The sequence below is a fragment of the Salmo salar genome, chromosome ssa20 (assembly GCF_905237065.1).
Source record: "Salmo salar chromosome ssa20, Ssal_v3.1, whole genome shotgun sequence".
Lineage (NCBI taxonomy): Eukaryota > Metazoa > Chordata > Actinopteri > Salmoniformes > Salmonidae > Salmo > Salmo salar.
The window spans coordinates 3,844,489-3,870,028 of NC_059461.1; the positions used below are offsets into that span (position 1 = coordinate 3,844,489).

The 25,540-nt window shown below is 44.2% G+C and overlaps 1 protein-coding gene across 1 annotated transcript in view; it reads right to left on the minus strand.

The window, feature by feature from the left end:
• Positions 1 to 3,890: 3,890 nt before the first annotated feature.
• Positions 3,891 to 25,540, minus strand: part of LOC100136388 (nitric oxide synthase, brain) — a 199,804-nt gene continuing 178,154 nt past the window's right edge. The window contains exons 16-29 of the mRNA XM_045704274.1: positions 25,445 to 25,503; positions 24,852 to 24,968; positions 24,044 to 24,218; positions 22,722 to 22,857; positions 22,390 to 22,468; positions 21,419 to 21,612; positions 15,694 to 15,863; positions 9,891 to 10,101; positions 9,386 to 9,473; positions 8,644 to 8,765; positions 8,255 to 8,403; positions 7,522 to 7,716; positions 6,599 to 6,717; positions 3,891 to 5,746 (exon numbers count right to left, since the gene is read on the minus strand). Of these exons, the coding sequence (XP_045560230.1) occupies positions 5,731 to 5,746; positions 6,599 to 6,717; positions 7,522 to 7,716; positions 8,255 to 8,403; positions 8,644 to 8,765; positions 9,386 to 9,473; positions 9,891 to 10,101; positions 15,694 to 15,863; positions 21,419 to 21,612; positions 22,390 to 22,468; positions 22,722 to 22,857; positions 24,044 to 24,218; positions 24,852 to 24,968; positions 25,445 to 25,503 (1,830 nt within the window). The 3' untranslated portion in view covers positions 3,891 to 5,730. The remainder of the gene's footprint in view (positions 5,747 to 6,598; positions 6,718 to 7,521; positions 7,717 to 8,254; positions 8,404 to 8,643; positions 8,766 to 9,385; positions 9,474 to 9,890; positions 10,102 to 15,693; positions 15,864 to 21,418; positions 21,613 to 22,389; positions 22,469 to 22,721; positions 22,858 to 24,043; positions 24,219 to 24,851; positions 24,969 to 25,444; positions 25,504 to 25,540) is intronic.

A 25,540-nucleotide genomic window follows, 5' to 3' on the forward strand; every position in this document is an offset into this window, starting at 1 on the left:
GATTCTGTGCTTTCAACTTTGTGGCAACAGTTTGGGTAAGGCCCTTTCCTGTTTCAACATGACAATGCCCCCATGCACAAAGCGAGGTCCATACAGAAATAGTTTATCGAGATTGGTGTGGAAGAACTTTACTGGCCGGCACAGAGCCCTGACCTCAACCCCATCGAACACCTTTGGGACGAATTGGAACGCCGACTGTGAGCCAGGCCTAATCGCCCAACATCAGTGCCCAACCTCACTAATGCTCTTGTGGATGAATAGAAGCAAGTCCCCTCAGCAATGTTCCAACAGTGCAGTCTGTTATAGCAGCAAAGGGGGGACCAACTCCATATTAATGCCCATGATTTTGGAATGTGATGTTCGACGAGCAGGTGTCCACATACTTTTGATTATGTAGTGTATCTTGTTCAATAGGAAGGTCAACCTCATAAAACTATTGACTGGCATGCTAATTAGGAAGCTGTAGGCTTTTTCGCTCTGGCTCACACCCACCAATCCACAGGAGGGTGAGGACACGGGGGCTGGTTTAATGTTTGGCTGATTTACTTTGTTGTTAGATTTCCATGGTGCTGGGTTGTATCTGTAGCTGAGTGCCACCGCCTACACATTTTATCTCAGTGCCTGAATTGTACCTCTGAGTCCCTACCCTGTTGTGAAGGCTTTGAGAATGACAACAAGAGCAGGAATTGCACAGAGCTGGCTTGTTTGCAGTAACTAATCAGTTCAATACAGGAAAGACACAGGACATGTGAAGTGTATACAATACATCTCCTATAGCTTTTTGATCTTTGAAAAGTGCAGGCAACACTCATCAACAACAATCCACATTGACCTTAAACTCCACTACCCACGTCCCACTCATTTAAAATCCCATGACAGTTTAAACACACAAGAAAAGACAACAAACACGGGATTGACATACTGTACATTTTGTTTTATTAAGTAAATGCCAAGGCCCTTGCAGTATGCATTAAAATGCAAACCGTCAAGGTTGATAAATTCCACACTAAGGGTCATAGCAGAGGCTGTTTGGGTTGTTGGAGTTCAGCAGCAGCGATACAAACACAGAAACCCCTTAAGCACATTGACCGTCCCATCACACTGTGGACGGAAGGACTGAGTCACATTAGTCGTAGTCGTTGACACAGTGCTGTTAAGTAGCCAGAGATTTTTACAAGAGGACATAGAGCAGTAGCTACAGAACATCATGCATTCATATAGTGCTGTTGTTTTTCTCCTACTTAAAGGATATCAGGGAGACCATGAACCTTGCTTGTTTTCTTATGTGTTCTTTTTTTTTACCAAGCAGAAAAGACAAATAATATCAATTTATATAAACAAAATACATCCTTAGAAAAAGTTGGTTCAAATAGTCTCAGTTTAATATTTTTCTTAATTGTATATATTATATATAGACTATATTCACATACAGTACCAGTCAAAAGTTTGGACACACCTACTCATTCAAGGGTTTTTCTTTATTTTTATTATTTTCTACATTTTAGAATAACAGTGAAAACATCAAAACTATGAAATAACACATATGGAATCATGTAGTAACCAAACAATTGTTAAACAAGTCAAAACATATTTTGTATTTTAGATTCTTAAAAGTAGCCACCCTTTGCCTTGATGACAGCTTTGCACACTCTTGGCATTCTCTCAACCAGCTTCATGAGGAATTATTTTCCAACAGTCTATGCTGAGCACTTGTTAGCTGCTTTTCCTTCACTCTGCGGTCCAACTCATCCCAAACCATCTCAAATGGGTTGAGGTCAGGTGATTGTGAAGGTCAGGTCATCTGATGCAGCACTCCATTACTCTCCATTGCTCTCCAAACCAGATGGGATGGCATATTGCTGCAGAATGCTGTGGTAGACATGCTGATGAAGTGTGCCTTGAATTCTAAATAAATCACTGACAGTGTCACCAGCAAAGCACCCCTACACTATCACACCTCCTCCTCCATGCTTCACGGTGGGAACCACACATGCGGAGATCATCTGTTCACCTACCCTGCATATCACAAAGACATGGTGGTTGGAACCAAAAATCTGAAATTTGGACTCATCAGACCAAAGGACAGATATACCCACCGGTCTAATGTCCATTGCTCGTGTTTCTTGGCCCAAGCAAGTCTTTTCTTCTTATTGGTATCCTTTAGAAGTGGTTTCTTTGCAGCAATTCGACGATGAAGGCCTGATTCATGCTGTCTCATCTGAACAGTTGATGTTGCGATGTGTCTGTTACTTGAACTCTGTGAAGCATTTATTTGGGTTGCAATTTCTGAGGCTGGTAACTCTAATGAACTTATCCTCTGCAGCAGAGGTAACTCTGGGTCTTCCATTCCTGTCTCGGTCCTCATGAGAGCCAGTTTCATCATAGAGCTTGACGGTTTTTGCAACTGCACTTGAAGAAACTTTCAAAGTTCTTGAAATGTTCTGCATTGACTGACCTTCATGGCTTAAAGTAATGATGGACTGTCATTTCTCTTTGCTTATTTGAACTGTTCTTGCAATAATATGGACTTGGTCTTTTACCAAATAGGGCTATCTTCTGTATACCACCCCTACCCTGTCACAAAACAACTGATTGGCTCAAATGCATTAAAAAGGAAAGAAATTCCACTAATTAACTTTTAACAAGGCACACCTGTTAATTGAAATGCATTCCAGGTGACTACCTCATGAAGCTGGTTGAGAGAATGCCAAGAGTTTTCAAAGATGTCATCAAGGCAAAGGGTGGCTACTTTGAAGAATCTCAAATATAAAATATATTTTGATTTGTTAACACTTTTTTGGTTTCTACGTAATAGGGCTCCCGAGTGGCGAAGCAGTCTCAAGCACTGCATCTCAGTGCAAGAGGTGTCACTACAGTCCCTGGTTCGAATCCAGGCTGTATCACATTCAGCTGTGATTGGGAGTCCCATAGGGTGGCACACAATTGGCCCAGCATCATCTGGGTTTGGCTGGGGTAGGCTGACATTGTAAATAATAATTTGTCTGACTTGCCTAGTTAAAAAAGTTTAATTAATATATATATATATATATATATATATATATATATATATATATATATATATATATATATATATATATATATATATATATATATATATATCCATATGTGTTATATCCTAGTTTTGATGTCTTCACTACTATTCTTCAATGTAGAAAATAGTAAAAATACAAAAACCCTGGAATGAGTAGGTGTGTCCAAACTTTTGACTGGTACTGTATATTTTTTTGTCGTTGCACATTTTACATCACAGAGTTTTAGCGGCCCTCATTCCAAATCCCCAAAAACCTACGTAAACAAATAATAATCATATATTTATTCATTATTTTATTATATTTATTTTATATAGCGCGTTTCATTTTACAAATAATCTCAAAGACACTTAAAAACAAAAAGAAAAAGTTCTTGTAATTCTTGGGAGGAACAAAAACATTCAGCAAAAGGAACAATGAACAGAGTTGCCTAATTCTCCCCAAATAAAAACAGAAAGTTATCCGTTAAAAGCTTAATCTATATGCGCCAGTAAGTAGCAGAGAGACTCAGATAACAGAAATCCATTACGTTTCAATCATGCTTGCGGCCATTTTAGTTTGCAAACAAAGGAAACACTAAAGAAAGAGAGCAGGCAAGCACAAGAAGCTAAGAAATAAAGGAAGAAAGAAAGAAAAACCACAAGTAACTGCAGAGTTGGTGACCATTGAAAATATTTTCTTTATCACAAACAAATGTCAATGACATGTTTAGAATGTAAACAGGATTACTCAGATCAGCCCTGCTAAATGGCCTTCACATAATGCTCATTGAAAAGGCTGTTTAATTACCCTTTGCCGAAAGTGGGAAAATTAAGGTAAACACAGTGCTTTGACAAAGAATGAATATCATACATTTAATTTTTATTAAGATATCATCCTCAACCTTCTTTCACAATGAAGTAAACTCGACTTAGTTGGATTGCCATGACAACAACCAAAACGCAATGATCTAATTATTTATTTCTTGATCTTGAAAATGCAATGAGAGAGAGAGAGAGAGACAATTATTATCTTGGCAAAGGAGATACGCTCACCAACAGGGATGTAAACAAATTTGTGCACAACATTTGAGAGAAATAAGCATTTTGTGAGTATGGAACATTTCTGGGATCTTTTATTTCAGCTCATGGGATCAACACTTTACATGTTGCGTTTATATTTTTGTTCAGTGTAGTTCTTGACTTGATTTCTCAGATTTCTCTCATGAAGGTTTTGAATTGTCTCTTTAGAGAAATGGCACGTTGGGTTCACAAAACAAACAAAACTAAATTGAAAGAAAGACACTATGCACAAACAGAGGTTCCTCTACATTGATAGTTACTGTACATGTAGCCATATATAACTCTGGTGACATGGTTAAATGAAGATGTCCCACTTAGGCCGTTTATCATATCATTTTTCTTTCACAGTTACGGTCTGATTAAGTGGTGGCTCTCCCATAGGCACCAATGAATTAGCAGCTGAGTCTGGTCTGCTTAGTTCATTGACTGTATATGAACCAGAAAAAAGGAGCGAGTTAGATGTCTCGCTTCCTTTTCCGTCTCTGGTAATGGTTGGTCAAGGACAGCAAGCAAAGTAAAGCAACCCAACTTCTTGATTGACTTAAAATCATGACTCCTTTCCTCACTCAGTTACCATTGGAAATATGTACCATATATGAAGTTCTTTAAAAGCTATCAGTCAGCACCCCAATACCTCAGCATTTGGTCTTAGCGAATAAATAGGAAGGCAGCCAGAGATATGTGTCATAGATTTTTTTCCCCTTGATAATATTGTATACCATTTAGAAGATGCAGAGCCCTCTAGATTATAAGCATTGGTTTTTGTGTGTAATTCTTAAATATTGGCTATGAATGTATACAGAAGATACACATGCATAGGCTCTCCCACGGCATGACATTTCAAACATTGCAATGGCTTTCGTCCACATCTTAATGCAGTTCCTGTTGGAAATCAGACCACAAAATGGGGAGAAAACACAGCTACTGACAGCCAGGCAGAGAGACAGAGAAACAAATGCATTTTGATGGACTGTCAAGCAAATCTGGTTCACAGTTCTTCACTGCACCCATTTATGTATTTTTTTTCCTCCCTCTCAAAAAAAGAATACACACCAAAACATGGTAGACCAGCTCAGATTGACAACATTTCAGCCTTGTACAGTATATGTTTAAATGCATTAGATTCAGTTGGTTGGGAATGGAACTTAGACTGAATCTCCAATCAAAGCATTGTGACCTTGTTTACCATAAGTCGTCCTGCAAATATAAAACTTTAGCAAAAGGGTTTGATTCTAACATTAAATAGCTAACAGTATATTTATGTACCAATATTCTCATCTTGCTCATGCATCAACAAAGAGGCTGGTATAATACTAGGTAAACTTTATGATGCATAATGAAATCAGAAAGTAATCAATTTTGGAATAAACAAAAAAAAACATCTCAAAATTAAAAAAAAAAAAAAATGTTTCAAACCTTGCTACAGACTAAGTGCAGAGCCTGACTGACCATGATGAAGCTGAACTGGTATATAAAAAGAACACATTTTTTACAGTACAAAACTTGGCACAGTATTCTCGATCAGCTGTAGTGTCTGTCACTCGTTTCCCCGCCCCCCTGCGGCGTACGTCCCTTCCGGTTGGTCCACATCAGAAAGCTCCAGAACCCCACTTACGGTTCTACGAGCAGAACACCCTGGCAGAGAGGAGAAGGAAGAGAGAGACAGACAGAGACGTTACTCATCCAGCTCACTCTGTAACAAGGCCTTTGATCACATACATTATTATGACGCTTTTTAATGAGGCATTGTGCAAACCTGACTTATTTCTTAATTCATATGACAAATGTATAAAAAGGAGGCTATTATCTTTAAAGGCGCAATCCGCAGTTCAAACAACAAATTGCCACCCTCCACTGTTTCGGTCAAAAGCTGAGGGATGGGGCTAGAGAAATGTGACCACTTTTAAATTCATAGACAGAGCTATGGATGCAAGGACTGACCATCCATGATATAAAAAGTATAGTGTTAACCATGTTTTGAGGCTATACAGTGTTTGCTTACAAATACATTGTTTACAAACAATGGAGTAAAACAAGCTTGTATTTTTAATTCTGATGGGGTATGACAGTTGAACTAAGCTCATGAGGCAATTTCAAGTTATATTCTACAAGAATCAATGGGTGCATTTCATTTAATAGTGCAAAAAATGGATGTACCAATGGAAGATTGCCCCTTTACGAAACAATGGAAATCTAAATATACGGAGTGAACGGAAAACACAACAGAGCCACTTGTTAACACTGTGATCCGGTTGGTTGAGTTGGATCCCTTTTCAACTGGTTTCTATGGTTACCCATTCTGCATTTTGAAAACAGTCATAAACCAGACCAGAGACTGCATCTCCAGTGTATCTACAGCCTGCAGGTCCCTCCCACCAGTATGGCACAGTATGTAAAAACAGCAGAGATGTCCCGGGGACAGTTGGTGGCTGTGGAAGAACAAGAGGGGAACACAGTGAAAGCTGCGGGGGTAAACTAAACACTCACTCGTCAGAGTCCTTTTTGCTTTCCTCATTGTAGGCGATGGATTCCGAACGCAGCCGGTTGGTGACCTCGTACGTACGCAGCGTGACACCGAAGATGTCCTCGTGATAGCGGTTTTCGTCCTGCGAGGAGAGAAGATAAGGTGTGTGTGTAATAAAATGGCCACAGGATTACTCCAAAGATGAAGTGAGGTTAGATGAGTACAGGAAGATCAAATAGATACACTGGGATCGATGGGGACAGAGAGGACAGATGGATACATTGTGATCGGTGGGGACAGAGAGGACAGACGGATACATTGTGATCGGTGGGGACAGAGAGGAAAGACGGATACATTGTGATCGATGGATACAGAGAGGAAAGACAGATACATTGTGATCGGTGGGGACAGAGAGGAAAGATGGATACAGTGCAGTGTACAGTACGGTCCAGCATTGTCTTGAAACATGTTTTCAATAGCCAGGGCTTGGATAAAACCGTTTCTTAGTTGATCATTATCATTTAAAAATGAGTTTGATTATATACCCCTCTTCTGTTTAGTCAATAGTGATCTAGACATTTTGCTCATGTGGATCTTCGATTCCAGTCTTTCATGTACAGTATTGATAGTCTGTACAGTTGGTTGTCTGGTGGTCTTTACCCATTTTGCTTATTCAAATCTTTGAAACGTGTGTTTTTGGTTTCTCTTTCTTTGAGTCGGTAATGTAACAACCTTATTTGAATCCCAACAAACAAATCCTGAATGTGTCTGAATGTCTGTCATATTCTGAAAACCATCCATAAGAAGGTGTAATCTGCCAATGTCCAAATCTAAATCACATGACTTACATTTACTCTGTACTGTATGTTTCAGTCAGTCAGTCAGTCAGCTAGGTTAGTTTGTTAGTTAGTTTAGTGTTCATGATAGCGAAGCCTATTGTCCTTACTCTGAGTTTGCTGATGTAGAACCCAGCGTCCTCCAGCGTCATGTTTCCCTGCAGCTTGATAATCTGCTGGACGGTCTTGAGGACGTCCCCGGCCATACCCACGTCCCCACACACGTAGATGTGTCCTCCCTCTTCCTTCAGGCACTGGTACACAGTCTCTGACAGTTGCTCACAAAGCACATCCTGCACATATGTCTGTGTCAGAAAGCGACAGGAGAAAGAGGGATTTAATAAATCAGATGGAGAGAGCTACAGGGTCAAAGAGAGTGGAAGGCAACAAACAGATTGTAGCGATGGAGCATCGGGTTTGTTTAGAATCCTACATACATGGTGGCCTGTGTGAGGACAGTATTTTACAACCGGAAGAATGTAACAGTGGGAGTCAAACACAGGAGGTTGGTGGCACCTTAATTGGGGAGGACAGGCTCGTGGTAACGACTGGAGCGGAATTAGTGGAATGATATCAAATACATTAACCACATGGTTTCCAGGTGTTTTATTCCATTCCATTTACTCCGTTCCCAGACATCATTACGAGCCCCTCAGCAGCCTCATGTGGCGTCAAGGGAAAAGACAAACACAGGGATAGAGATATCCATACGTTTTATTTAGAAATCCACTTTCTTATCTCCCACATGGCCTCTGTCTATGTTGCTGTGTTTTTACTGCCAAAGACACATTGTCATGTTTAAACTCAAAATGGACTAAACCAAGTGTTTAAGGTTAACAGTACCTTAGGTCTGCCAGGCTCTCTGGAGTAGGCTGTGTACAGCTCTTTGAACACGTCCTTGTTCTTAGCCTGGATCGTCTCCTTCTTGTAGATGTGGTCTATCTGGGACTGACGACATCCAAATACCAGGATCATAGGGCAGGATTTGATCCCTACGGAAGCAAACACCACATTACTTCACCTTTCACTGAACTATACATGTTTTAGAGTCATCTAAAGACTACAGTGTTAATTTATGAAGTTCTGTCTGTAACGTTGAATAAGCACAAGTGATACTGGCTGCACAGTGTGTGGTTTATTTTACATTTTTATTAAAAGTCATTATCGAATAATTCCCACATGCAAGAATTAAGATCAAGTGTGTGAATGCTTTTCCTATTTTGTACACAAACCCTTGTGTTCGTAGTCAAAAAGTTTCTGTTCCCAGAAGCTTCTGAAGGGGGCGATCCCAGTGCCTGGACCGACTAGGATACATGGAGCTCTGTGGTCCTTTGGCAATCGGAACGTAGGCGCACTAGAATCAGACATTTGATCAAGACATTTTTTAATTAAGAGCACTAGATTCAAAGCATGTTTTCCATCAGAAATTACAATTGAAGGCATAACATAAAACATTTAAATAAATGTACCAAATGATTGTAGAATGCACCATCAAGGCTACGAATCAAGACATTTTCATTTCTAATAACTAGAATCAAAGCATTTTTCTTGATCTTAAAATGTCTTGATTTATGTTGCATTCTACAATCATTTGGTACATTTATTATTTTGAATGTTTTATGTTATGCCTTCATTTGTAATTTCTGATCAAGAAAAATGCTTGGATTCTAGTTACCAGAAATTCAAATGTAAAAGAAGAAACAACCGTTTTAGTCAATGATTGTAGAGTACACCATATATGAGTCAATGTTGGATATGAATCATATGGTATAATCATGTGCAGTGTTCTGACCTGCACTGACATAGAGCTGAGTCGGCACATATGAATACACACCATATAACAATCAATGTTGACGTTTGTTATAGTCCAAACCACCACTTACAATCATAGAAAATGACATGTATTAATTCCATAAGAGTAAAGCAATAATGCAACAATAACACACAAACACAAAAAGAAGTACAATGTTATACCCTCTGACAAAACAGGGGACCATTTCTTCTGCCTCTATTCTGTTGAGCCATGATGAACATACTCCATGGTGGATCGGGCCCTCTCCATCTGAAATGAGACAATTACCCATCATCCACTTCACCAGCGTACCTCCTCCTCTCCAAACTAACACTGAAGAAGGACACATAATGGGCTAAGGGCATTTGTCTCCAGTTTAGAGAAACCATCATGCTCAGCTTCACACACATCACATCATATTGCGCACATACAATGCATCTCTGAGAAATCATAACCTTTACCATATGTACGGGAAATAACCTCAGATCAGTGTCGAGGGGTAACTTTACACTTGTAAACACCACGTAACCTAGCGACAGCCCTTACCTCTAGTGTTGTAGAGCCTCATGCCATAACCACGCTCAAAAGACTAGCCTAAGGAACATGTAAAACTGACTAGATCAGTGTCTATGAGGGAACTTCATCCTGCTCCCGTAAACCCAACACAGTCTAGTGCCCAGCCCTTACCCCTGGTTTTGTATGACACTACGGCCACGGTGAGGTGAATCTCCCCTGGGTGGACGTCTGATGAGGAGCTGATAGAATAGTATCTGGGCTGGAGCAGGGGTAGCTGGGTTAACAGCAGGGTAGAGGGCATTTGGATGGAGGGAAACTCATCCAACACCTCCACCATTGTTGGGTTGTTATACCACTTCCACTTCTCATACTCCTGCAAGCCCTGAGAGGAGAGGAGTAGAAAAGGAGAGGAGAGAGGTGGAGGAGAGGAGGAGGAGAGGAGAGGAGGAGGAGAGGAGAGAGGTGGAAGAGAGGAGTAGAAAAGGAGAGGTGGAGGAGAAGAGTAGGAAAGGAGAGAAATAGGAAAGGAAAGGAGGGGAGAGAGGTAGAGGAGAGGAGAAAGGTAGAGGAGAGAAGTAGAAAAGGAGAGGAGAGTAGAGAGGTGGAGGAGAGGAGTGGAGTAGAAAAGGAGAGGAGGAGGAGAGAAGTAGGAAAGTAAAGGAGAGAGGTGAAGAAGAGGCATGTTAATGTAATGTGCATTCAATATACCCTAGTATAAGGAGCCATGCTAAAGAAAATGTATTGCTTCAGAGAAAATGAGTTATTGTGGTTGTTTCTCCAACTCCACACACCTGGTGGAGAAGATAAGAGGTGAGAAACATATTTCAGTCAGACAACTCACAACAATCTCCTGATGTGATGACATTATATATGATTGACTTTTGACATATTTTGGTCTTTCCAGCTTCAGTCATTTTCTAAACATCAAATGAAATGTTATTTGTCACATGCGCCGAATATAACAGGTGTAGACCTTACAGTGAAATGCTTACTGACAAGCCCTTAACCAACAATGCAGGTTGAAGAACAGACGGAGCCTGAGTACCTTGTGTAAGCCACAGACACTGGGAGTCACGCAGGTCAACTGGGACGAAGAAAAATAGCAAGGATAGCCGGTAAGCTGAAAATCCCACTGTGGCTTGATGTCTGTTTTTTATTCCAATGTTTTTCTCTTTTTTGTTTTTTTAGAATGAGTTGAACCACAAAGACTGTGGCACTCACTCGCCAGGCCTGACCAACATAACATTAAGACATTCACCAAAATTGACGTTTTTGAACTGTGGGAGTCTCTGTATGGGGAGAAAATGTGTCTGAGGGTTACCGGGCTCAGGGCTTAAATTCTATTACTTCTGTTCAAGCTAAAACCTGTCTACTCTAAGGTTGTTTCCAACAAGCGCAAAGTGCTTCAAAATGGTTTTCAATCACGTAGAGGAAGGCATTCATGTTTTTTTTGTGGTAAACATATTGAATGCACGGGTCAATTGTGCCTTGAGCACAGGGTGCCTCCGCTTTGCGCTAAATTGGAAATTCACAGCTACTGTACTGACAAGAAGAACACTTTCAACAGGGAGACAGTCAACAGGGAGACATTTTGGGGTGAAGAATTCCGTGATAATAAAGCAAGACGTAAAAGCCAAGATTATGCTTTTATTTCCACCTTCCCAACAAGTATTTGTACCTCTGTTTAATATGCTCACTGTCTGTGACAAAAGGCATAACGAAAACGCTTGAAGAATCTAATGAATGCTAATCTAATTAATTACCTTAGCAGTCCTTTGTGGCTCAGTTGGTTAAAGCATAGTGCTAGTAACACCACTCATGGGTTGGTTAAAGCATAGTGCTAGTAACACCACTCATGGGTTGGTTAAAGCATAGTGCTAGTAACACCAGTCATGGGTTGTTTAAAGCATAGTGCTAGTAACACCACTCATGGGTTGGTTAAAGCATAGTGCTAGTAACACCAGTCATGGGTTGGTTAAAGCATAGTGCTACCAATACCAGAGTCATGGGTTGGTTAAAGCATAGTGCTAGTAACACCAGTCATGGGTTGGTTAAAGCATAGTGCTACCAATACCAGAGTCATGGGTTGGTTAAAGCATAGTGCTAGTAACACCAGTCATGGGTTGTTTAAAGCGTAGTGCTAGTAACACCACTCATGGGTTGGTTAAAGCATTGTGCTAGTAACACCACTCATGGGTTGGTTAAAGCATAGTGCTAGTAACACCAGTCATGGGTTGTTTAAAGCATAGTGCTAGTAACACCACTCATGGGTTGGTTAAAGCATAGTGCTAGTAACACCAGTCATGGGTTGGTTAAAGCATAGTGCTACCAATACCAGAGTCATGGGTTGGTTAAAGCACAGTGCTAGTAACACCAGTCATGGGTTGGTTAAAGCATAGTGCTAGTAACACCACTCATGGGTTGGTTAAAGCATAGTGCTAGTAACACCAGTCATGGGTTGGTTAAAGCATAGTGCTACCAATACCAGAGTCATGGGTTGGTTAAAGCATTGTGCTAGTAACACCAGTCATGGGTTGGTTAAAGCATAGTGCTACCAATACCAGAGTCATGGGTTGGTTAAAGCATAGTGCTAGTAACACCACTCATGGGTTGGTTAAAGCATAGTGCTAGTAACACCACTCATGGGTTGGTTAAAGCATAGTGCTAGTAACACCAGTCATGGGTTGGTTAAAGCATAGTGCTACCAATACCAGAGTCATGGGTTGGTTAAAGCATAGTGCTAGTAACACCAGAGTCATGGGTTGGTTAAAGCATAGTGCTTGCAATACCAAAGTTGTGGGTTCAATTCCCACATAGTGAAATGCACTCACTGTACAGTAAGTCACTTTGGTTTAAAAGTGTCTGCTACTTTGACTATAAATATGTTGTGTTACTCTATCCTGTGGAATCTATGCATTATTAAACATAAAATCACAATGGACCTACAAAAATGCAATGTACCAGGGTCTTACTAGCACTGAATTCCTTCAGATAAAACTGTACTGAACTGTCTAATTTGACCAGTTTCCCACAGCAGGAAAATCTACACACAATCTACACCATAATGACAAAGCAATAACAGGTTTAAAAAAAAAAAGACAATATCACATTTACATAAGTATTCAGACCCTTTACTTAGTACTTTGTTGAAGCACCTTTGGCAGCGATTACAGCCTTGAGTCTTCTTGGGTGTGACGCTACAAGCTTGGCACACCTGTATTTAGGGAGTTTCTCCCATTCTTCTCTGCAGATCCTCTCAAGCTCTGTCAGGTTAGATGGGGAGCATTTCTGCACAGCTATTTTCAGGTCTCTCCAGAGATGTTCAAGTCCAGGCTCTGGCTGGGCCACTCAAGGACATTCAGAGACTTGTCCCAAAGCCACTCCTGCGTTGTCTTGGCTGTGTGCTTAGGGTTGTTGTCTTGTTGGAAGGTGAACCTTCGTCCCAGTCTGAGATCCTGAGCACTCTGGAGCAGGTTGTCATCAAGGATCTCTCTGTACTTTGCTCCGTTCATCTTTCCCTCGATCCTGACTAGTCTCCCAGTCCCTGCCACTGAAAAACATCCCCACAGCATGAATCTGCCACCACCATGCTTCACCGAGGGATGGTGCCAGGTTTCCTCCAGACGTTACGCTAGGCATTCAGGCCAAAGAGTTCAATCTTGGTTTCATCAGACCAGAGAATCTTGTTTCTCATGGTCTGAGAGTCTTTAGGTGCCTTTTGGCAAACTCCAAGCAGACTGTCATGTGCCTTTTACTGAGGAGTGGCTTCCATCTGGCCACTCTACCATAAAGGCCTGATTGGTGGAGTGCTGCAGAGATGGTTGTCCATCTGGAAGGTTTCCACTTTGTTCTTGGGGACCTTCAATGCTGCATACATTTTTTGGTACCCTGTGCCTCGACGCAATCCTGTCTCAGAGCTCTACGAACAATTCCTTCAACCTCATGGCTTGTTTTTTTGCTCTGACATGCACTATCAACTGTGGGACCTTATATAGACAGGTGTGTGCCTTTCCAAATCATGTCCAATCAATTTAATTTACCACAGGTGGACTCCAATCAAGTTGTTGAAACATCTCAAGGATAGTCAATGGAAACAGGCTGCACCTGAGCTACATTTCGAGTCTCATAGCAAAGTGTCTGAATACTTATGTAAATAAGGTATTTCTGGTTTAGATATTTAATACATTTGCAAACATTTCTGAAAACCTGCTTTTGCTAAATATATAATCAATTTTAGAATAAGGCTGTAACGTAACAAAATGCAGAAAAAGTCAACGGGTCTGAATTCTTTCCGAATGCACTGTATACCCATTGATTCTTGAAGAATATAACTTATAAATGCCTCATGAGCTTAGTTCAACTGTCTAACCACATCAGAACCCAGAATATAAGCTTGTTTACTCCAATGTTTGTAACAATGCAAACGTAAATAAACACAGTATAGCTTCAAATCATTGGGCTCCATTCAATCCATATAACGGGAATTCAGCTTTCCAGTGTGATTGAAATTTAAAGGTAATGTTCAATAGGAAATTTGGAAAATACCTTAACATTTCTAACGCTTAAGCAATACAGATTGAATATAGCCCATGGTTAAAACTATGATTTTGATATCATAGATGGTCAGTCCTCAAATGCATACCTGTCTCTATGAAGTTGATAGTGGTTACATTTCTTCAGGCCCTCTCTCAGCTTTTTACCAAAACAGAAGCAGGGTGACCGCTTTGTTATTGTTTTAATTAAGGATTCTATCTTTAATTTACATTTGTGTAGGTGTTGATACATTTTTCTTTAGGGCCAATCAAGTCAAGTCTGACATTTTAAAGTGGGAATTACAAACAGGAGTATCATTCACACCTAAAATTTGAGGGGGCACAAAGTATGTGAGGATGGCTTGGGGAGGTCTGGAGGGGGGCTATGCCGCCTGTCTGTAAATTGGAGAATTTGGAATTTTTCAAATACCTGAAACACCTTATTCCTGCAATCTAGAGCCATAATCATTATGCTTAATTCTATGTAAAAAAAAAAACGATCTAAATTAAATTTTTCGGCATATTTAAGCATACCTCTTGTGCTGTCTGTATCCTCCTGACTGATGTTTTTTTTAAAGGAACCCTAATATGCTTCTCTGCATCTCTGCTAAAATCTAAATATGCTTCTCTGCATCTCTGCTAAAATCTAAATATGCTTCTCTGCATCTCTGCTAAAATCTGGGTAAAATATTGAAAGGAATGTGAGTCTTATTCAGTAAATTGAGTTATTGCTTGCTTTTCTATAGTCTACTAACGTTGCCAGCAGGCATGCCAGCTAAGATAATTAGACAAGCTAGCTACTCTTGCTAGTTAGTTATCAGGTTAGGAGATTGGGAACCTATCTGGGCTAGCTGAAGCCAACTTCATAAAATTGCTAGGTAGCTCGTAGTATTACAGATTTGTTATTTATTTTTTAAACAGGACAAATATGAGAGGACACGTGCCTCTGTGCCCCCTATGGGCATGATTACTCTGATTACAAACTTTAGGAGCCTTTTAAAGCATTTTCTGCTGTACAGGAAAATGGTCTGCGATAACAGAGGGATCAAATTAACGTAGCAGATCTGTATGAGCACATTGCAAAGGAGACCCCTTGACTCTGGAGGGTCGACTGGTGGGCCTTTTAACATACTGAGTAACACTCAAGGATATAAGGTACATAGGATCTTAATTTGACCACTCTTATTGCTGTCCTTTGTGATTTATATAAATTCACTGAAAACCTACAAAAACCCATGGTTATATTAACAGTATTGCACTTATCATGTAGTCTACTTTTAGCCAGCTAATAGCCTAACCACCGATCAAACAACATTATGGACTAGATATTCAAATCCTGTTGCTGCCAGATTATTTTGCTGTGACAATATGGGTCAAATTAAGATCCTACATCTGTACATATGGTGAAACATACAGACTATATGGTTAAAACCTTTCATTACCTTACTGAGTGTCTCTAGCTTCTTCCTCTGCTTGTCGTTAGTGGCCAGGGAGGCAAACTGCTGTAGCAGGACTGGGCTGGGGGGCGTGGTAATATCCAGGAAGTACTGGAATGCCTGGTAGATGGTGCAAGGGGGGATCCGAGGCTCCTCCAGCCAGTTACTGATCACACCTTCAGATGGAGAAAACAAGCACAAAAGTACTTTTGATGGACCCTCTTATCAAGAGCGACTTACAGGAGCAATTATGGTTAAGTGCCTTGCTCAAGGGCATATCAACTGTTGTTTTTTTCTTCACCTTGTTGGCTCTGGGATTCAAACCAGTGACGTTTCAGTTACTGGCCTAACGCTTTTAACCGCTAGGCTACCTGCCGCCCCCTTAGAACAAGCTCAGTATTTATTCTTGTGCATCAATAATATAACACTACAATAGCATGATGTATGAGTAGCCTACACAACTTGTGAATGCCAGTGTAAAATGTTAAGCACTGCTTAAAAATATTAAAGTATTTGAGCATTAAATAGTCAAGTATACTGTACACTGCGCATAATGTAAACCACCATAAATCCTCCTAATAAGACCTGCATATCCAATATCTGTCATGACTTCGGCCGAAGTTGATGCCTCTCCTTGTTCGGGTGGTGTTCGGCGGTCGACGTCACCGGTCTTCTAGCCATCGCCGATCCATTTGCCATTTTCCATTTATTTTGTCTCGTTTTCCCACACACCTGGTTTTCATTTCCCAATTACTGGTCATGTATTTAACCCTCTGTTTCCCCCATGTCTTTGCGTGTGATTGTTATTTGTTCAGGTCGGTATGTTCCGGCTGGTTTGTACCGGGTGCTGTTTATCACCCATGCTTTGTGGCAACCGTTCTTTTTGCACTTTGTAAATTGTTTACTTTGTGCTGTCGAGTAAAGTACGTTGTTTCACTCATCTGTGCTCTCCTGCACCTGACTTTATACACCAGCTACACCAACCAACCAGACAGAATCCCACACCAAACAATATGGAGTCAGCAGGAGCAGACACCCCCCCTATTAGGGGTCGAGGAGCGTGTCCAGCAGCATGCAGCCATACTACAACATCTCAGCACCGCCATAGATCGCGTCCTGCAGACTATGGATCGCTGGGAGAGAAGAGGAGTTCCTCCAGCGCCTCCACCAGCACCACCAAGGGCACCACTACTCACCCTCCTTCACCCGGTCCCAGTGGGATTCAGCTCGCTCTTCTGAGGGAGTATGATGGGACGGCTGCAGGATGTCAGGGGTTCCTACTCCAGCTGGAGCTCTACCTGGCAACCGTCCACCCGGCTCCTTCGGGCCATGAGAGCGTGTCCGCCCTCGTTTCCTGTCTCTCAGGGAAAGCCCTAGATTGGGCCAACGCCGTATGGGAGGAAGGAGACACGGTGTTGGACCAATTCGAGGATTTCACCCGCCTCCTCCGGGCAGTTTTCGACCACCCGCCTGAGAGTAGAGCGGCAGGTGAACGTCTCGTCCACCTTAGGCAGGGGACAAGGAGCGCACAGGAGTTCACCTTGGACTTTCGGACCCTGGCCGCCGGCACGGGATGGGCCCTAATTGATCACTACCGTTGTAGTTTACGTGAGGACGTCCGTCGGGAGTTGGCCTGCAGGGACACCACTCTCACCTTAGACCAGCTGGTGGACCTGTCCATCCGGTTGGATAACCTGCTGGCTACCCGCGGACGTCCAGATCGGGGTCTGTCGATTCCATCCCCAAGCACCACCGCTCCTACGCCCATGGAGCTGGGAGGTGCTGCTATTAGGGCGACCGGAGGAGGGGCCGGTTCATGCACCATCTGTGGCCGCAGAGGGCACACTGCCGGTCGGTGCTGGGGAGGTTCCTCTGGGAGTCGAGGCAGCAGGCAGGGCACTCTCGTGTCACCCCAGGTGAGTCGGCACCAGGCTCACCCAGAGCCCCCTGTTGCTCACATGTTTTTGTCTATTAATTTTCCTGATTTTTCTCTGCTTTCCCAGCATAAGGCGCTTGTAGATTCAGGCGCAGCTGGGAATTTTATTGACAGATCATTTGCCCATAGTTTAGGGATTCCCATTGTTCCTGTGGATAGGCCCTTCCCTGTGCATGCCCTAGATAGTCGACCATTGAGTCAGGGCTAATTAAGGAGGCCACCGCTCCACTGGGCATGGTGACGCAGGAGGGTCACAAGGAGAGAATCAGTCTCTTCCTTATTGATTCTCCTGCGTTACCCATGGTGCTGGGCCAACCCTGGTTGGCCTGTCATGACCCCACTATTTCGTGGCAACAGAGGGCTCTCACGGGGTGGTCACGAAAGTGCTCGGGGAGGTGTTTAGGGGTTTCCGGCGGTGCTACTATGGTGGAAGGTCCAGACCAGGTCTCCACCGTGCGCATCCCCTCTGAATATGCCAATTTGGCTCTCGCCTTCTGTAAAAAGAACGCGAATCAATTACCACCCCATTGACGGGGGGGATTGTGCGATAAATCTCCTGGTAGACTCGGAACTTCCCAGGAGTCATGTGTATCCCCTGTCGCAAGAGGAGACGGCGGCTATGGAAACATATGTCTCCGAATCTCTGGGGCAGGGGTACATTCGGCCCTCCACTTCACCTGCCTCCTGAAGTTTTTTTTTGTGAAGAAGAAGGATGGAGGTCTGCGCCCGTGTATTGACTATCGAGGCATCAACCAAATCACTGTAAGGTACAGTTACCCGCTACCTCTCATAGCCAGTGCGATCGAGTCAATGCACGGGGCGCGCTTCTTCACAAAATTGGATCTCAGGAGTGCTTACAACCTGGTGCGTATCCGGGAGGGGGACGAGTGGAAGATGGCATTTAGTACCACCTCAGGGCACTATGAGTACCTCGTCATGCCGTAAAGGTTGATGAATGCTTCATCAGTCTTCCAGGCGTTTGTAGACGATTTTTTCCGGGAGCTGCATGGTCAGGGTGTAGTGGTGTATATCGACGACATTCTGATATACTCCGCTACACGCGCCGAGGATGTGTTCCTGGTGCGCAGAGTGCTTGGTCGACTGTTGGAGCATGACCTGTACGTCAAGGCTGAGAAATGTCTGTTTTTCCAACAGTCCGTCTCCTTCCTAGGGTACCGCATTTCCACTTCAGGGGTGGAGATGGAGAGTGACCGCATTTCAGCTGTGCGTAATTGGCCGACTCCCACCACAGTAAATGAAGTGCAGCGGTTTCTTGGGTTTGCCAACTACTACCGGAGGTTTATCAGGGGCTTTGGTCAGGTAGCGGCTCCCATTACCTCACTGCTGAAGGGGGGACCGGTGCGTTTGCAGTGGTCAGCTGAGGCGGACAGGGCTTTTGGTCAGCTGAGGGCCCTGTTTACCTCGGCTCCTGTGCTGGCTCATCCGGATCCCTCTTTGGCGTTCATAGTGGAGGTGGACGCGTCCGAGGCTGGGATAGGAGCCGTGCTCTCTCAGCGCTCGGGTACGCCACCAAAGCTCCACCCCTGTGCCTTCTTTTCGAAGAAGCTCAGCCCGGCGGAGGGAAACTATGACGTGGGGGACCGGGACTTGTTGGCTGTCATCAAGGCCTTGAAGGCGTGGAGACATTGGCTTGAGGGGACTAAACACCCTTTTCTCATCTGGACTGACCACCGCAATCTGGAGTACATCCGGGCGGCGAGGAAACGGAATCCTTGCCAAGCAAGGTGGGTCATGTTTTTTACCCGATTTGTTTTCACCCTATCCTACAGACCAGGTTCCCAGAACGCGAAGGCAGATGCACTGTCCCGGATGTATGACACAGAGGAGCGGCCCATGGATCACACTCCCATACTCCCGGCCTCTTGCCTGGTGGCACCGGTAGTGTGGGAGCTGGACGCGGACATCGAGCGGGCGTTATGTACAGAGCCCACTCCCCTCCAATGTCCAGCTGAGTGTCTATACATTCCGTCTGCTGTCCGCGACCGGCTGATCTATTGGGCCCATACATCACCCTCCTCTGGTCATCCTGGTATCGGTCAGACGGTGCGCTGTCTTAGTGGGAAGTACTGTTTCCTCCTGCTCGGTGTGCGCTCAGTGCAAGGCTCCTAGGCACCTGCCCAGAGGTAAGTTACAACCCTTACCCGTTCCACAACGGCCGTGGTCGCACCTGTTGGTAGATTTCCTGACTGATCTTCCTCCTTCACAGGGTAACACCACAATCCTGGTCGTTGTGGATAGTTTTTCTAAGTCCTGTCATCTCCTCCCTTTGCCTGGTCTCCCTACAGCCCTACAGACTGCGGAGGCCCTGTTTACACACGTCTTCCGGCACTACCGGGTGCCTGAGGACATAGTATCTGATTGAGGTCCCCAGTTTACGTCAAGGGTCTGGAGGGCGTTCATGGAATGTCTGGGGGTCTCGGTTAGCCTTACCTCAGGTTTTCACCCCGAGAGTAACGGGCAGGTGGAGAGAGTTAACCAGGATGTGGGTAGGTTTCTGTGGTCCTATTGCCAGGACCGGCCGGGGGAGTGGGCAGCGTTTGTGCCCTGGGCAGAGATGGCCCAGAACTCGCTCCGCCACTCCTCCACTAACCTCTCCCCTTTCCAGTGTATTGGGGTATCAGCCGGTTCTGGCTCCTTGGAATCAGAGTCAGACCGAGCCTCCTGCAGTGGACGACTGGTTCCGGTGCATGGAGGAAACATGGGACGCCGCTCATGTTCACCTTCAGCGCGTTGTGCTGCGCCAGAAAGTTGGTGCAGACCGTCACCGCAGTGAGGCTCTGGTGTTCGCACCGGGGGACTGGGTCTGGCTCTCGACCCGAAACCTGCCCCTCCGCCTGCCCTGTCGGAAGCTGGGTCCGCGGTTTGTGGGGCCATTTAAAGTCCTGAGGAGAGTGAACGAGGTTTGTTACAGGTTACAGCTTCCCCCCGATTACCACATTAACCCCTCGTTCCATGTGTCTCTCCTCAGGCCGGTGGTGACTGGCCTGCTCCAGGAGTCTGAGGTGCGGGAGGTTCCTCTGGACATTGAGGAGGCCCCGGCGTATTCCGTTCATTCCATACTGGATTCGAGATGTCGGGCGAGAGGCCTTCAGTACCTCATGGACTGGGAGGGGTATGGTCCGGAGGAGAGATGCTGGGTTCCGGTGGAGGACGTGTTGGATCCTTCAATGCTGCGAGAGTTTCACCGCATCCATCCGGACTGCCCTGCGCCTCGCCCTCCGGGTCGACCCCGAGGTCGGTGTCGATGCACTGCTGGAGACACGCGTCAAGGGGGGTACTGTCACGACTTCGGCCGAAGTTGATGCCTCTCCTTGTTCGGGTGGTGTTCGGCGGTCGACGTCACCGGTCTTCTAGCCATCGCCGATCCATTTGTCATTTTCCATTTGTTTTGTCTCGTTTTCCCACACACCTGGTTTTCGTTTCCTAATTACTGGTCATGTATTTAACCCTCTGTTTCCCCCATGTCTTTGTGTGTGATTGTTATTTGTTCAGGTCGGTATGTTCCGGCTGGTTTGTACCGGGTGCTGTTTGTCACCCATGCTTTGTGGCAACCGTTCTTTTTGCACTTTGTAAATTGTTTACTTTGTGCTGTCGAGTAAAGTACGTTGTTTCACTCATCTCTTCTCTCCTGCGCCTGACTTTATACACCAGCTACACCAACCAACCAGACAATATCAAACTCTGTTTGTTCTTTATTGTCTTATATTGAATTAAGTGCATGGAGGGCTTCCTAAATACAGGTTATATAAATATATAAGATAGAGTTCTACTAACCCAGTGCTGTGTTCCTCTCTTCCAGGAACTCCACCTTAACGATTTGATTGACAGGTGGAGCGTCCTCTAGTTTCTCTATGAGAGCCGTAACCAGGTCCTCATGATTTCCAGGGAAGATGCCCAGATGGTCGCCGGGCTGGTACGCCAGGCTGTCCTCATTATTTGTGTGGAGTCTAACAAATATGGTGGAGCGACTGCTAGGGGATTCAGAACTGTGGTTACAGTTTGTGGTTACAGTTTGTGGTTACAGTTTGTGACTAGAGTTTGTGACTAGAGTTTGTGGCTAGAGTTTGTAGTTACAGTTTGGGGTTAGAGTTTGTGGCTAGAGTTTGGGGTTAGAGTTTGGGGTTAGAGTTTGGGGTTAGAGTTTGTGGCTAGAGTTTAGGGCTAGAGTTTGGGGCTAGAGTTTGTAAACATTGTACAGTGTGGTTATAGTTTGTGGCTAGAGTTTGTGGCTAGAGTTTGGGGCTAGAGTTTGGGGCTAGGGTTTGGGGCTAGGGTTTGGGGCTAGAGTTTGTAAACATTGTACAGTGTGGTTAGAGTTTGGGGCTAGAGTTCGTGGCTAGAGTTCGTGTGTTAGAGTTTGGGGCTGGAGTTTGGGGCTGGAGTTTGTAAACATTGTATAGTTTGGGGTTAGAGTTTGGGGTTGCAGTTTGTAAACATTGTATAGTTTGGGGTTAGATTTTGTAGTTACAGTTTGTGGCTAGAGTTTGGGGTAAGAGTTTGTTGTTACAGTTTGTGGCTAGAGTTTGGGGTTAGAGTTTGTTGTTACAGTTTGTGGCTAGAGTTTGGGGTTAGAGTTTGTTGTTACAGTTTGTGGCTAGAGTTTGGGGTTAGAGTTTGTTGTTACAGTTTGTAAACATTGTACAGTTTGGGGTTATAACATCTCATATGAAGCAAGGCTAGAGTAAAATCATGAAACATACTTATTGAGCTAGCCATACAATACTGTGAGAACAAAATCTACCCACTTGGATGTAGAACTCTGGAGGTTTTCACTCTGTATGATCTTGGCTCCATAGACCTTCTTCTTGTGGATGCTGTATAATGCTGTTGAAGGATACATTCACAAAGGTTCATCAGTGAAAGCATTTGAGCTATTCTATACTGTAACAAATTCACTTTGATCAGATAAATAGACTCCTTTTTCCACCCTTTACATATCATGACGCTTATGAATGATTTATGAAGTAGCTATATAGGCCTTATAAAGGGTTTATAAAGGCTTCATAAGATTATATATATTTTTTAAAGCTATGTTTTGTTTAAAGTGAGACAGAGTTTTCAATGAAACCCTTTATACCTTGTGTTAGGGCAGGGGCCTCAGCTGTGTATGTGAGGCGGAACCTGCTCTTCTTCCAGCTACGATGGTTACTGATCAAAGAATCGTGTGCCTTCTCGATGTTCACATCACCGATGCAGAACACATCACAGGCAGCCTTGACGGACAGACACAACCACATGCGTTTATAAGGACAGGTATTCAAAGCTTTGCTTGTTTAACAGCACATTTTAGACCACATTCAGAGCTCTATCTTTCACAGCTGATGGGCTTTTTACAGATGCATTTTGAGAGGTTTATAAAGATGAATAATGCACTAAATGCAGAAATTAACCTCCTGGTCTGCACATAAACATAAGATCATCATCCCACTGTCAAGGTCTAGCTGCCTGAAGCATTAGCTCAACAAAGAACGCATGAATCAACAGGCTGTTAGAGTGTGGGGGGTTGTTCCTAATTTACTACTGAAAATAACTCTACAGACCATGCAGTCACCTGTGGGCACGTCATACATCACACCAGGTGTGCCAGAATTCTCTGACGTAAATACTGTTCTGTGTAGTCCATTAAGACCATTACCGCTATTGATTTGATTTGATTTAGACAACCATACAAAGGAATTGCTCAAAAGAGCTTATTTCTGTCTGTGCATGCCTGTGTGCATGCGGACGTGTAGGCCTTCATGAGTGTGTTCCGTGCCCCACAAGGACTCCCCCCTGTCACCCGACCTTGAAAACCTTCTTGGTCCAGGACTCCCCAGTCACCCCACCTTGAAAACTTTCTTGACCCAGGACTCCCCAGTCACCCCACCTTGAAAACTTTCTTGGCACAGGACTCCCCAGTCACCCCACCTTGAAAACCTTCTTGGCCCAGGACTCCCCAGTCACCCCATCTTGAAAACCTCCTTGGCCCAGGACTCCCCAGTCACCCCACCTTGAAAACCTTCATGACCCAGGACTCCCCAGTCACCCCATCTTGAAAAATGTCTTGGCCCAGGACTCCCCAGTCACCCCACCTTGAAAACCTTCTTGACCCAGGACTCCCCAGTCACCCCACCTTGAAAACCTTCTTGACCCAGGACTCCCCAGTCACCCCATCTTGAAAAACGTCTTGGCCCAGGACTCCCCAGTCACCCCACCTTGAAAACTTTCTTGACCCAAGACTCCCCAGTCACCCCACCTTGAAAACCTTCATGGCTCAGGACTCCCCAGTCACCCCACCTTGAAAACCTTCATGGCTCAGGCCTCCCCAGTCACCCCACCTTGAAAAACGTCTTGGCTCAGGCCTCCCCAGTCATCCCACCTTGAAAACTTTCTTGACCCAAGACTCCCCAGTCACCCCACCTTGAAAACCTTCTTGGCCCAGTTTCTGAAGGACTCCTCCTGGCCACACAGCTCATCTCCCTCCCCCATGCGTAGGATGCGCTCCCCCCCCAGCTCCTCAAACAGCGTGTCCACAGCGTGGGCAAAAGCACAGAAGTGTGGGTAGGCCCTGGAGCCAAGGCCAAACACTGAGAACCTGGAAAGAGAAAGAGAAAGAGAAAGAGAAAGAGAAAGAGAGAGAGATGCACACATGTGCAGGCGCACACACACACACACACACACACACACACACACACACACACACACACACACACACACACACACACACACACACACACACACACACACACACACACAGAGAGAGTTTAAATTGATTTGATTCAGACAACCATACAAGGGAATTGCTCAAAAGAGCGTATTTCTTCCTCCCTCTGTCCTCTCAGAACACTACACAGACAGGCAGTATAAAGGGATGAGTTATCACTTCATCTGATGTTTTCAACCTTATCTTGCACCAGATGGCCCCTGTCTGTGTTAGTAAAAAGGAGACATTTCCACCCCCGTGCAGTCATCAAAACACAGGTTTAATAAGCAGTCCAAGACGTCTTTGGGTTCTCTTCAGACAGACAGAGGGCTTTGTCTCCCTGTTGTAGCTTGGCTATCATCTATACTCACAAGTCTGTCGTTTTTGTTAACCTGTTAAACTCTGTTTAAGCACAATGCAAAAAATATATTTTAATTTAGCCATACAAATATTGTTTTGACAATCAGATTGCGCTTCAACCCACATTGGCCAATTATAAAGTCGGATTGGGCTTGCTTACTGTACCTGACGTTGGCGAGGGGTCCGGTGCTCTCGAAGTTGACCCTGGGCTCGGGTTCGTCGCTGGAGGATTTTCGGGTGTCTGAATAGGACGACACGCTGTTGAAACGGACCTTGTAACTCCTGACAGAGAGGCAGACACAGGGATAGCATGTACACTCAGTATAGAATACTACTTCACTAGTCCATTGCAGAGACAGAAATATTTTCTTCTGCTGTCCTCCCAATGACTTCAGACAAGACACAACACATAATTTTGGGAGGAGTACAAGACCAGCCGCAGTGCAGAACCCGTGGAGCAATTTTAGGGGTTAAGTATCTTACTCAAGGGCATAAGGACAGGAGATAGTACACTCCCTCCAAAAAAACCCCATCTCAGTTAACTGTTGAGTAATGCTGTCCATCTGTATGAGGATGTCTGTGACCTTTACTGTAGCCATGATTACATCCCAAATGGATCCCTATTCCCTATATAGTACACTACCTACTCTATGGAACCCTGGTCAAAAGTAGTGCACTATATAGGGAATAGGGTGCCATTTGGGATGTGTGCCAAGTCAACATTCTCTGGTTGAATGGGCCCAGATGGTTGAACTCACTTTCTGTCCTCTGTGTTGGATGTAGGATGTCTCATTTCCATCAAGGCAGCTCCGAATTTCTACACAAACACGAAGACGGTCAATAGTCAATCGCCT